General features: G+C 29.1%; 2 protein-coding genes across 2 annotated transcripts; both read right to left on the minus strand.

Moving 5' to 3' along the window:
* Positions 1-3869: 3869 nt before the first annotated feature.
* On the minus strand, positions 3870-6560 carry LOC132947517 (uncharacterized). The gene is made up of 3 exons (XM_061017823.1): positions 5000-6560; positions 4824-4928; positions 3870-4751 (listed from the first exon to the last, which is right to left on the minus strand). The coding sequence occupies exons 1-3, from the start codon at positions 6558-6560 to the stop codon at positions 4258-4260; spliced, it is 2160 nt and encodes a 719-aa protein (XP_060873806.1). The 3' UTR covers positions 3870-4257.
* On the minus strand, positions 5920-10795 carry LOC132947483 (uncharacterized). The gene is made up of 3 exons (XM_061017790.1): positions 9441-10795; positions 9126-9218; positions 5920-7958 (listed from the first exon to the last, which is right to left on the minus strand). Exons 1-3 carry the CDS (start codon positions 9796-9798, stop codon positions 6709-6711), a joined length of 1701 nt encoding a protein of 566 aa, XP_060873773.1. The 5' UTR covers positions 9799-10795; the 3' UTR covers positions 5920-6708.
* Positions 10796-15013: the final 4218 nt, after the last annotated feature.

A 15013-nucleotide genomic window follows, 5' to 3' on the forward strand; every position in this document is an offset into this window, starting at 1 on the left:
TTTATACCGTGCTTTCTACACAATTTGTCTAATTACGATGCACATTTCATCGTAACCGAACTCGGAAATGACACTAAATCAATCTCAGTAATTCCAAACAGTGAAGAAAAATACATTTCATTTTCAAAACACGTTACCAACAACTTTTCAATTCGATTCATAGACTCTTGTCGATTCATGGCATCAAAGTTATCAACACTCGCAGAAAATTTATTAACACCAGGGTTCAAGAAGTTCAGAGAAACCGCAAAAGCATTCGCACCCAGAGATATGAATCTCGTCACACGTAAGGGTGTATACCCTTACGAGTTTTACCGATAGTTGGGACAAGTTAGAAGAAACGATTTTGCCTCGGAAAGAAGATTTTTTATAGCACATTAACGGAAGAACATATAGACGATGAGGAATACGAACACGCAGTCACAGTATGGAACCATTTCAAATGCAAAACCCTAGGAGAATATAGCGATTTGTATCTAAAAATTGACGTGCTGCTGTTGGCTGACGTGTTTGAAAATTTCAGAGACATGTGCATTTCTACATACAATTTAGACCCTGTTTACTACTTTACAGCTCCAGGTTTTAGTTTTGACTGTATGTTGAAATATACCAAAGTCAAACTAGAATTACTCTCTGATTTTGACACCCACTTATTTTTCGAAAATTCAATCCGCGGCGGCCTCACACAAGCAAGTATGAGGTACGCTAAAGCTAATAATGAAAAAACCCAAGATTATGACCCAACAAAGTCAAAATCGTGGATAGTTTACCAAGATTGTAACAATTTGTACGGGTGGGCAATGTCACAGCACATGCCATACGGTGACTTTAAATGGGTGGAGCCTAAGTTAGATGGATTAGATGCTTTGACGCCGACGTCAGATATAGGCAGAGTGTATGAGGTAGACATATCATACCCTAATGAACTCCATGACTTACACAACGATCTTCCATTTTTACCTGAGAACAAAATTCCTCCTGGTTCAAAAGTGAAAAAACTTATGGCGACACTTCATTCAAAAAAAAATTACGTAATCCATTATCGAAACCTGCAGCAAGCCATAGCAAATGGTTTAATTGTAGAAAAAGTACACAGAGTTTTAGAGTTCAAACAATCGGATTGGCTTGCAAAATACATTAAATTAAATACCGAAATGAGGAAGAACGCAAAGAATGAATTCGAAAAGGATTTCTTCAAACTCTTAAACAATGCAGTTTTTTGGGAAAACTATGGAATCTTTACGGAAACGTTTTAAGATGGAACTAGTTTCATGTCCACAAAGATTACAAAAACTAATCCAACAAGCAAACATTTAAACATTGTACGACATACAGTGAAAATCTTGCTGCTGTCTCATTGGAAAACAAAATTATCATGTTTTAACAAGCCAATATATATAGGTAACAATTTATTTTACTTGCATAAAAAAATTGTCATATTTTAGTATTTATAATTTTTAATTATTTGTATAGGTTTCGCAGTATTAGATATCAGTAAAACCATGATGTACGATTACCATTTTAATGTAATGAAGGCGCATTATGGTGATAATATCAACCTCATGTATACAGATACAGGTAAATTATTATTATTATTCAATTTTTCTATTACAAACATTATATTTATTTTTTTTATTAATTTATTTCTAGATTCACTGATATATCACATTAAGACTGACGATTTTTACAAAGATTTGAAGTGCAATTCAAACTTACTTGACCGGATGGATACTTCAGATTTACCGATAGACCATCCATGCTACATTTTCGAACGAAAGAAAATTCCAGGATTGTTCTCCGATGAGGGAAAGGGACAGCTAATTACCCAGTTTATCGCGCTTCGAGCAAAGTCATACGCTTACATTTTGAACGACAAGGAGAAAATTAAGGCAAAAGGCGTACGAGGGCACGTAGTTAAAAATCACATGGCTTTCAATGATCATTTCGATTGCCTTTTCGCCGATGACGAAAAAGAGAACTCTAAACTGTATACTAGGGAAAATGTATCCATCAGATCATTCAACCATAAGATACGAACAATCAAATCCAAAAAATTATGCTTCAACCGACAAGATGATAAGCGGATAGCAAAGACCGATAGAATACATACCTACGCTCATGGACATTTTAAACTCGATTGTTAATTGTATTTAAAAAAAAAAAAAAAAACTATAAACATACATATATATTTGTAAATTATATTTAATTTTATAAATGTTTAGGTTAATTTAATTTTTATTTTGTGAAATATCTCTGTAGATATTAATTAGTTTATTATTTTTGTAAAATAGCTGTGTAGATATTATTGTGTTTTGTTTTTTATTTTGTAAAATATCTCTATATATATATTAAATTGTTTTTTTTTTGTAATAAAGTCACTTATCATAATTCAAATCTTTTTATTATTTTTGATATATTATTTCCTTTTCTCGCATGTATAATTCTTTACATCTGAACATACATTGTAAAGGTACATGTATGCTAGAACAATATAAGTATACTATCATGGCTTCATATTATTTAATGCTAAATGTTGGTGTTTGTATCAACATTAACTCACCATGGAATGCTGAGATGTGTCTTGTTCATAGTTACAGCTATAGATTTGTTAAAAATAAAACAGCCTGAGTTAATTGAATATAAGTTTTATAGTATGATTCGATAGTAAAAATAATATTAATGAAAACACGGGTACTTAAATTTCATAAATTCATTAAAAATATGTAAAAATATCATAATTATTTTAATAAAAACATCTATAATCAACAATAATTTTGTCAAATTTGCATGAAAATATCTTAAATTCATTGACAAATAACAAATATTAGCTATATTGTTATCAAATGTACATAAATAATTTGACTTGATTAAATATATTTATAAATATGTAAAATAATCTGCTCTAATACAAATATTTTAAACATAGCTAACAAAATTCGAAATATAAGCAAAAATAAATATCTCGCCAACAAAACCAGTCTAATGTGCACAGTTAAAATTGTTTTTTATTTAAATTTATAAAGTCATTTAGAATCATCGATAGATAATATATGCAATATAACTGAGTATGGCGAATTCACACGGTTTTTGTTTATCTCGAGCTACATTAAAGATCATACAATACATCAACACAACCACTCACAAACGTGCACGACTATATCCCCCCCCCCCCTCACCATCCACCTGGATTAAGTTAGTTTTATGTAGGTTAGGTTAAGTTAGTTTCCCGTAGGTTCAAAAAAAAAAGAAAGGTTACTTCATCTTCACACATGGTGATGTATTGTATGATCTTTAATGTAGCTCGAGATAAACAAAAACCGTGTGAATTCGCCATACTCAGTTATATTGCATATATTATCTATCGATGATTCTAAATGACTTTATAAATTTAAATAAAAAACAATTTTAACTGTGCACATTAGACTGGTTTTGTTGGCGAGATATTTATTTTTGCTTATATTTCGAATTTTGTTAGCTATGTTTAAAATATTTGTATTAGAGCAGATTATTTTACATATTTATAAATATATTTAATCAAGTCAAATTATTTATGTACATTTGATAACAATATAGCTAATATTTGTTATTTGTCAATGAATTTAAGATATTTTCATGCAAATTTGACAAAATTATTGTTGATTATAGATGTTTTTATTAAAATAATTATGATATTTTTACATATTTTTAATGAATTTATGAAATTTAAGTACCCGTGTTTTCATTAATATTATTTTTACTATCGAATCATACTATAAAACTTATATTCAATTAACTCAGGCTGTTTTATTTTTAACAAATCTATAGCTGTAACTATGAACAAGACACATCTCAGCATTCCATGGTGAGTTAATGTTGATACAAACACCAACATTTAGCATTAAATAATATGAAGCCATGATAGTATACTTATATTGTTCTAGCATACATGTACCTTTACAATGTATGTTCAGATGTAAAGAATTATACATGCGAGAAAAGGAAATAATATATCAAAAATAATAAAAAGATTTGAATTATGATAAGTGACTTTATTACAAAAAAAAAACAATTTAATATATATATAGAGATATTTTACAAAATAAAAAACAAAACACAATAATATCTACACAGCTATTTTACAAAAATAATAAACTAATTAATATCTACAGAGATATTTCACAAAATAAAAATTAAATTAACCTAAACATTTATAAAATTAAATATAATTTACAAATATATATGTATGTTTATAGTTTTTTTTTTTTTTTTTAAATACAATTAACAATCGAGTTTAAAATGTCCATGAGCGTAGGTATGTATTCTATCGGTCTTTGCTATCCGCTTATCATCTTGTCGGTTGAAGCATAATTTTTTGGATTTGATTGTTCGTATCTTATGGTTGAATGATCTGATGGATACATTTTCCCTAGTATACAGTTTAGAGTTCTCTTTTTCGTCATCGGCGAAAAGGCAATCGAAATGATCATTGAAAGCCATGTGATTTTTAACTACGTGCCCTCGTACGCCTTTTGCCTTAATTTTCTCCTTGTCGTTCAAAATGTAAGCGTATGACTTTGCTCGAAGCGCGATAAACTGGGTAATTAGCTGTCCCTTTCCCTCATCGGAGAACAATCCTGGAATTTTCTTTCGTTCGGAAATGTAGCATGGATGGTCTATCGGTAAATCTGAAGTATCCATCCGGTCAAGTAAGTTTGAATTGCACTTCAAATCTTTGTAAAAATCGTCAGTCTTAATGTGATATATCAGTGAATCTAGAAATAAATTAATAAAAAAAATAAATATAATGTTTGTAATAGAAAAATTGAATAATAATAATAATTTACCTGTATCTGTATACATGAGGTTGATATTATCACCATAATGCGCCTTCATTACATTAAAATGGTAATCGTACATCATGGTTTTACTGATATCTAATACTGCGAAACCTATACAAATAATTAAAAATTATAAATACTAAAATATGACATTTTTTTATGCAAGTAAAATAAATTGTTACCTATATATATTGGCTTGTTAAACATGATAATTTTGTTTTCCAATGAGACAGCAGCAAGATTTTCACTGTATGTCGTACAATGTTTAAATGTTTGCTTGTTGATTAGTTTTTGTAATCTTTGTGGACATGAAACTAGTTCCATCTTAAAACGTTTCCGTAAAGATTCCATAGTTTTCCCAAAAACTGCATTGTTTAAGAGTTTGAAGAAATCCTTTTCGAATTCATTCTTTGCGTTCTTCCTCATTTCGGTATTTAATTTAATGTATTTTGCAAGCCAATCCGATTGTTTGAACTCTAAAACTCTGTGTACTTTTTCTACAATTAAACCATTTGCTATGGCTTGCTGCAGGTTTCGATAATGGATTACGTAATTTTTTTTTGAATGAAGTGTCGCCATAAGTTTTTTCACTTTTGAACCAGGAGGAATTTTGTTCTCAGGTAAAAATGGAAGATCGTTGTGTAAGTCATGGAGTTCATTAGGGTATGATATGTCTACCTCATACACTCTGCCTATATCTGACGTCGGCGTCAAAGCATCTAATCCATCTAACTTAGGCTCCACCCATTTAAAGTCACCGTATGGCATGTGCTGTGACATTGCCCACCCGTACAAATTGTTACAATCTTGGTAAACTATCCACGATTTTGACTTTGTTGGGTCATAATCTTGGGTTTTTTCATTATTAGCTTTAGCGTACCTCATACTTGCTTGTGTGAGGCCGCCGCGGATTGAATTTTCGAAAAATAAGTGGGTGTCAAAATCAGAGAGTAATTCTAGTTTGACTTTGGTATATTTCAACATACAGTCAAAACTAAAACCTGGAGCTGTAAAGTAGTAAACAGGGTCTAAATTGTATGTAGAAATGCACATGTCTCTGAAATTTTCAAACACGTCAGCCAACAGCAGCACGTCAATTTTTAGATACAAATCGCTATATTCTCCTAGGGTTTTGCATTTGAAATGGTTCCATACTGTGACTGCGTGTTCGTATTCCTCATCGTCTATATGTTCTTCCGTTAATGTGCTATAAAAATCTTCTTTCCGAGGCAAAATCGTTTCTTCTAACTTGTCCCAACTATCGGTAAACTCGTAAGGGTATACACCCTTACGTGTGACGAGATTCATATCTCTGGGTGCGAATGCTTTTGCGGTTTCTCTGAACTTCTTGAACCCTGGTGTTAATAAATTTTCTGCGAGTGTTGATAACTTTGATGCCATGAATCGACAAGAGTCTATGAATCGAATTGAAAAGTTGTTGGTAACGTGTTTTGAAAATGAAATGTATTTTTCTTCACTGTTTGGAATTACTGAGATTGATTTAGTGTCATTTCCGAGTTCGGTTACGATGAAATGTGCATCGTAATTAGACAAATTGTGTAGAAAGCACGGTATAAAGTTAGGTTTTTGGAGTTTCAGGTTGCAAGTATTGCATAAAGTTTGCCTAAATGTCCCTGATAGATGGCAGTGATCTGCCACCTTTTGGTTTTTGATAGAAAAATTACATTCACATAGATTGCATGTACTTTTCGAGACATGTGCTATTTGCTCTTTTTCTGTCATTATGATGGGTTTATTTGTTTTAAGTAAATCTTGAACTCTTCTCGCGATCTCTGTTACTTCATTAACGAAACGCTTGGCTACATCCTGATGTGACTCGCTTCCACGATAAATAATAGGTGATGTTGGTATGTCATATTTCTCAAGCAACTCAATGGGGACGTTTTCTGAAGCCTTTACGAAAACTCCATAGCTCATTGGCTCGTGCTTTTGAAAAGCTGCTGTTTTTTTTGCCTTTTTTTTCTTCGCATTTAACAAGGAGTGCCTCGAAATCGGCATATATCGCGAACGGATGTCTTTCAGTGTTACTCCACCCATCGAACTCTAACAATGTACCGGGCTCAGGCATCTTAGGCAGAATTGGCTTATGTGCTCCACATATCAACTTGTGTTGTTCAAGTCCCGCCTGACCTTTTAACTTATATTTTGTATGTATATTGTCAAAACTGGTAAAACATCGTTTGCAAAATACAACATTTTCGGCGTGTAATGTTTTTTGTGATCTCACAAGCCTCGAAAGGTTAGAAATGTAGGTGTAGTGGCTTTTATTACCATCAGTAATTAGTAAGAGATCAAAATGATATTTTTTTTCTTCATCCGCAACCTTAAGTGGATAAACAATATGTTTCTTATTCTTTTCTTTTTTTAATCCATAAACGTTGACTGATATTTTCGGATTATTTTTTTCAAATGTTTTTATTTCCCTCACAGGTGTTGGGAATGTTAAACCAGAAAAATTATATTTGTCCTCGAGCGATGTATAATTTTCAGCCACTTGATTTTTGGCATTACCCGAAACGTGTCTCGCTATGATTGCCCACTTGAAGCACTGTTGGTCTGAGTTTTGGGGATTGATAATTGCTTTTTTATTTTTTATGTCCTCTGGAAGTGTAATATAAGACGAACCACCCATAGGGAAATAACTATATACTCCTAACAGTAAACCATCTATTGATTGTAGTGTAAATCCACTTCCTTTAGAAGTATACATTTCTTCTTCAAGCAAAAGGTTGACAAAATCTTGATTAATTTTAGCTTCAATATCTGTATCTATAAACATTTCCTTAGCTGAGGTCTTAAATGCTCTATTCTCTGCTGAATTTTCTACGTTCGGGCGTTCATATGTTGCTTCTAATTTAAGATTATATTTAATTGGTTGTTTTGCTGATAGTGACTTGAGTAGTTCTATTAAGTCTTTTTTTGTTGATTCTAAAAATGTTCTGTAGTTGGTCAAGTTATCTGTATTTTTCACGTAATACCAATTGATTTTATTCGACAACGATGTGCCTGTCTTAATGAACCCTTGTGTCTTGACGATTCTCATGCGTGTCTTTTTAGCATTTGCTGCTTCATTCGAATTTTCCGTATGATATGAGCGCTTATGACCATTGCGAGATTGAACTGAAAAAAAAATAATTTTACTATTGTATTGCTAAACATTATAGAAATGCATGTTACAGCTTGAAAATCTATAAAAAATTTTAATGAGATAGAAAAGATAAATTGTTGTTATAAATATAAACGTTTTTTAGTAAAAGTAGGTACCTGAAGAAAAATTAAGAATTTAAAAAAATTTTAGTGATGTGTTTATCGTATAGAAAATACGATTTTTAAAAATATGCATCAATAAAATGAGGTAGGTATCAAGCTCTAGTATTACACACATGTATATGTAATGTAGGTATATATATATATATATATATATATATATATATTATATATGTAAAAGCAAAAACAAATATGATATAGAGCTCTCAGTTATAGTAATAATATACAACGTTCTTTTGTGTAGCATGAAACAATAGTAACAGTACGATGTATATACGCTAGCGTTCGTAATAATTTATTAAGATCTTTAGATAAATAGTATGCCTATTTATGTTTTTATTGGTATTATATTAAATATGTATAATATGTTTTTCATAGAAAAATAAGATATTCATATTGTATTGTTATATATGTATATTGTATAATATGGTCAAATATATTTATTAAAATTTCTGTTTATACTTAAAAATATATATAAAAATTAAAAATTATTTATATATGTTTTTAATAGCGTTACGACAATAATCGTATGGAAATATTTTCAATTAATATATTATTACATGAATTTATCAAAATTATTGAACAATTTTACGAACATTTTTAATGTATATATACATATTATGATCTTAACGGGTTTAACTATGATAATTATAGGATTTATCAGGAATGTATCTAAATTATTTTATGTTTTCCATGATTTTATACAACTTAGAATATTTTTTCCTATTTTTGTTAAGAAATTATGATGTTTCCGTATGTTTTTATATACTTTCACTAAGATGCTTATATTTTTACAGGTATTGTTTTATGCGATTTTGAAGAAAAAAAAACTAATAGCATTTTTTATTTTAAATATTTTGAAAGGTATAAATCAATATTTATTTTAATTCATCGATAAAGTAATATTTCTACATGAAGTGTTCTATTTTTTATAAAATAAGTACCTAATATATTAACTATAATTACCTAAGTAAGTTATATATATATATGTACATATAAAGTTATGAATAATATATTTACCATTATAATCGTAAATGTGTTCAGCTGGTGTAAAAAAATCTTGAATTTCTTGCTTGGTTATGGTTGGTTGTTGTTGAACTACAATATTTGAAGCTGAAAATAGTATTATTATTAATTAGATCCTTAAAAAAAATGATTCATTGAATAAATTACATTTCATTTAACACCTTTATTATTATATATTGCCTTTAGGTAGTATAATGTATATAATATCTTGTATTAAATAATTAAACATTATATACGTAGCCTTGATTATATATATATATATATGTATTTTTTATCTAATAAATCTGTAAATAGTTAAAAAATACTTACGGTGTTTATCCTTGGTATGTCTGATGAGGTTATCTTTTCGCGTGAATATTTCTGAGCATATATTGCATGAAATCTTTTTGGAAACATCATGTGACTTGGCATGTCTGTGTAAACTACTGATTCGAGTAAAGGTTTTACCACATATACTACAGGGGAACATGATTACGTCTGATGAAAACTGAAGAACACTAGTCGAACTCGCGAAACAAGACTTTACCTTCAACGAATAGATGGGTAATGAATTATAGAAAAATATATTGTACTTTAAATAACAGTGTGAAATAGTTTTATCTAAGCGAATATTAACGTATGCGCTAATATCGGAACTAGTGGTGAAAAAATGAACTATGGTGTTCATTAAAGTAAAATAAATAATTTGATTTTTATAAAACTTGTAAAATATTTGTATACACTTTAAAAACACATAAGAACTCTGAAATAACACGACTTGACACTTGAACGTCTTGAACTGTAGTTAACAGACTGATTTAATTTTGCTCTGTGTGCACTACTTTCTGCCTGAAATTCATCGACAATACTCGGACGTGTCACTACAGGCTTGTACAGGTCTGTAGTCGGATGATATTGTTAGGGCGTGAGGACGGGTGGCGGGGTGTAAAATATAATTTAGGATGGTACTCTGTTGGATTGGAATGTTTCAATATTTATAATTGTGACTATGTGTGAGTTTCCGTGTGTGTGTGTGTGTGTGTGTGTGTGATATATTCCGATGTATAACGTATGCTTTAGCGAGTCATTTTTTCCGAATGTGATTATAATCTGAAAATTGTAGGTATAATATTTTTGGATATTATGTATGATGATCTCATATTATATGAGTATGTTTGTTCGTATGTATGTATGTATATGTATGTATGTTTGTATGTATGTATGTATGTATGTATGTATGTATGTATGTATGTATGTATGTATGTGTGTTGTATGTATGTATGTGTGTGTATGTATAGGTATGTATGTGTGTTGTGTGTATGTATGTGTATGTATGATACAAATGTAGGTACATCAGAATATTTTATATATATATTTTTTTTTTTAAAGGGGCTGTCTTGTATTTGAAGGGGAAGGGGTAAAATATATGTCGGATAAGTGTTCGATATAGTCGATACAAATGTACATCAGAATATTATACATACTTTTTTTTAAGGGGAGGTAATGTATTTGAAGGGGAAGGGGTAAAATATAATATGTCAGACAAGTGTTCGATATAGTCGATACAAATGTACATCAGAATATTATACATACTTTTTTTAAGGGGAGGTAATGTATTTGAAGGGGAAGGGGTAAAATATATGTCAGACAAGTGTTCGATATAGTCGATACAAATGTACATCAGAATATTATACATACTTTTTTTAAGGGGAGGTAATGTATTTGAAGGGGAAGGGGTAAAATATATGTCAGACAAGTGTTCGATATAGTCGATACAAATGTACATCAGAATATTATACATACTTTTTTTAAGGGGAGGTAATGTATTTGAAGGGGAAGGGGTAAAATATATGTCGGTCACGTGTCGGATCGGGTGGTATGTGACGAGTGTATGTGTGTTGCGGGTTGCCTATATCGAGTAATTAATACAAGTTTGGGAGGTGCGTGTACTTCGAATTGCCTATACAGAGGTGCCTATGCTTTTACATGTAAAATTTAAGGGGGAGGTGCTCCAGAACCTACATAAATATACTACTTATATTATAGTTAATCTTATGAATTTCTATCCTTGATAAAATTTTCAAAATATTTTGACTGTTTTCAAGCTGTTTACAGACATTTTCAATTTTTTTAGTTTTTTTTTTTCTATAAATGTCTATAAAATAGTATTTGTTGGGTCAAAAAGCGTGATGAAATACAAGGCTCCTGATATATTGTTACAATAGTAGTTGAAAAATATTAAAAATACATAGGCACAATTTTTTTAATAAGCATTTTAAGTTCAATTTGGACGAAATTACGTATTAAATAACCTAGAATAACAGTCTTAGTTATTTTGTTGTAATTTTAAAATATTAATTCAACATAATTTAACTAATAACAATATAGAAATGTAATATAAAATATCCACACTGACAAACCGTCACCGCACAAAATCATTTTTCGTATACAATGATATTATATCATTTAATTCAAATTTAATACCATCTATTATACAATGACCCACTAATTGCAACATACTGTACAGCAGAGCCTTACCCACCTTTTTTTAAAAATTAAGTTTAAATGTATATTTGATTTATTTTATATTTATTTATTTTATTTGTATTTTTACTATAATTATAGCCCACGGCAACTAAAGCCATTGATGTTTATTATTATATAATTTACTTTTATTAAATTAAATTTAGTATTACTGAAGTAGACCCGGGAGAGTTTACATGCTACCATAAGGTAATTTTAGAGTAGACCCGGGGAGTTTACCACCGGGAGAGTTTACAGGTCATTATAATCGGGAGAGTTTACAATCGCCCCTGCAGAGGTAGGGGGCCGAGTCCCCCTCCCACCACATTAAGCCCTGGTGATAGTCATTAAATAGTGCACTTCAATGCGTAATATTTGATTTTAGTGATAAATAATTGTTTATTAATTTATTATGGTGATGAGATGAAACAGTCTAGTCCTCTAGGTATTTATTAAGATTTTAAATATTACAATAAATTATAAATTTATTTTTCTATTAATAATATGAGAAAAATATATGGGTATGATGAAAAACTTTGTATCTATTACATTTTTATGATTTGTTAAATTTATTTTTCCTACAACCTAAAAAAAAACATGACATATTTCTATAAATAATTTTTATTTTGTATTTGTACCTATTAAATATTGATACTTTGAATATTTCATTCAGAAGGTGTAGACAATTATAGTATAACTTTAAGCGTTATGAATCATTTTATCGTTATAAATATTTTTGAATTTGTACCTACAAAAAATGACAAATTATTTGTGCAATAATCATTAAATTTTAACGTTATTTTATGTTATTTTTTATGTTATGTTATTTTATAGTTTTACAAAAAAAATTGTGTAATAGTTATATTATTTATATTTTTAAACTACTGTATCAAAATCTTATGAACCTATTAGTTTAAATTATCAGGCCTGAGTTGTAAATTAAAAACAATTAACGAATATTTGTGGTCTTGGTCCTTTATGAATTACAAAAAAAGTGATTTTGTTGAAAATATTTATAAATTGTTATTTTTTTTACAGATAACCCATAATTGTTACTCTGTTGTGTGCTTTTTGATAAATTATCTAAAAGTAAAGTATGAATTATAATTATTAATCATGATTTATTTATTTAATTAAGTTGTACGTTGATTGCACTATTTGATTATCGTTCAAACTAATGTAAATTACTAGGCCTAGGCATACCTATATTTGTAACTAAAAACTTAAATATTAACAATGAACATAGTTAATATGAATCATGTAAAACAAAAATATTTTCAAAAACTTTTAAGCTTAATAAATATGCTATGTTAAAAGCATCACCTATGGTAAATAATATTAGATCATTGGAAAAGTTAAAATGTATTTAAAAAAATGGTTATATGCTAAAAATGTTAGCTATATCTTTGGATAAGGTTTTGATCTGCACAGTTATCTACTCAAGTGGATAGTTTTGATTAAATACATATAGGTATGGATAATAATTGTTTTCTGTATGAAGAGCACAATTTGAATCGTTTGTGTTTTTTTATTTATAGAAACTTATTAAACTATAATGTATCATGTACTTAGTATTTTTGTTTGTAGCTATATAATATATTATATACAAATTAACAAATAGGTACATTTTAATAAATAAATATATATTATTAAATATTATACATTGGTATTTTTATTTAGATTTATCTCAATTTATCCTTTAATTTGATAAAATAAAAATTAGGTAGGCATCTACACAAAAGGACAATTTTTTTTAGTAATATTATGATAGTATTTTTATTTTTTTATTTACATTAAATAAAATGGAAAATACCCACCCACCCGTAAATCTTAACCAATGTTTTGCGAATTAAATGCAAGAATTACTGAATTAACTTTCAGATTCTGCGAGTTAGCCGTTTCTGAGTTACAGACAAAATACGAATGGGTGGACCAACTTCATGTTTCCCACCCATGTGACTGGGAATTTCAAAGCATACACAAAAAGATGCGTAAAGATTTTTCTTCAATAAAAAAGGTTTTCAGACTGTAAAACCAATATTTATTTATACGTTCAGAACCTAATATCTATTTAAATTTTAGATTCTGAGCGAAGCGATGAATGTATTGATTTTACAATGATGTTTTTTTTTTTTTTTTTTGTGTCTGTCATCAACTTTTAGGACAGTAAAAGTGCTTGGATTTTCTTCAATAGTAACTTTTCTGATAGGAAAGTGAATCTAGTTGGTACTTTGGGGGGTCAAAAGTAAAAATTTCCTAGTAGTTTTCAAAAGCGACGTGAAAAACAAAAGAAAAATTAAGGAGAACTGGAATTTTTACGCAAAATCTGTTTTCGAGAAAATCGATTTTGGTTTTTGGTGTAACTTTAAAACAAATGACCGTAGGGACATGACATTTTGACTGAATGTTTATAATTGCATTTCCCCTACACCATAACATTTTCCAAACATTTCGACTTATTTTGAGCTGTTTACGGACATTGTCAATTTCCATTTTTTTTTAGTTTTTTTTTCTATAAATATCAATAATATTTTATCTGTTGAGTAAAAAAGCTTGAAAATTTAATAGAAGGCTCCTAGGTTATTGCTTCAAAGGCAGATGACAAAAATTAAAAATCCTTAGTCACAGATTTTATTTATAAGCATTTAAAGTTCAAATTTTGACAAAATTTATTAAATTTAAAATCTAATAATTATTTTGTAGTTAAAAATTTATAAAATGTTCAACTTTTGTAGATAAGGATTAAAAATTTAAAACAAGGTTCCACGTAAATAGGTTATATATAAATTACTTTATTCACAATAATATCATCAAATATACTTGCTAATATCATAGGCTGACGGACGCTCAGAATCGTTTTTCTTATACAATGATATTATATCATTGAATTCGAATTTAACACCATCCATTACAGTGACCCACTTGTAACGTACTGTACAGCAGAGCGACATCCACTTACCCATCTTTTTTAGTGTTACACATGCATTATTACATCAATAATAGTGAATAATATATTTAAATTTTTAATATAACATAATAATATTATACACAATAAATTATTCATAAAATCATGTAAAATGAAAATATAATATTATTACACACGACGTTTTCCATTACCAGTATATAATATCCTAATAAAACAATGTAAAATTAGGAGTTTACGTTTTTATTATTTCGGGTTTCACCAGCCTTAACTTAAGCCCACTGGTGATTTTCTCCGCGGATGAAAACGTGGCGTATTACATCCATCGTGTATTATAGCTCCTCCGATAAAAAAAAAACAATAAATTCAAGATTTATTCGACGGAAAACACCGTGTATCATAGCTCCGGCTTAATAATATTGTTACTTTTATATAGACATATTATAGAAGAATAAAA

This window comes from Metopolophium dirhodum, chromosome 6 (assembly GCF_019925205.1).
Source record: "Metopolophium dirhodum isolate CAU chromosome 6, ASM1992520v1, whole genome shotgun sequence".
Classification (NCBI taxonomy): Eukaryota; Metazoa; Arthropoda; class Insecta; order Hemiptera; family Aphididae; genus Metopolophium; species Metopolophium dirhodum.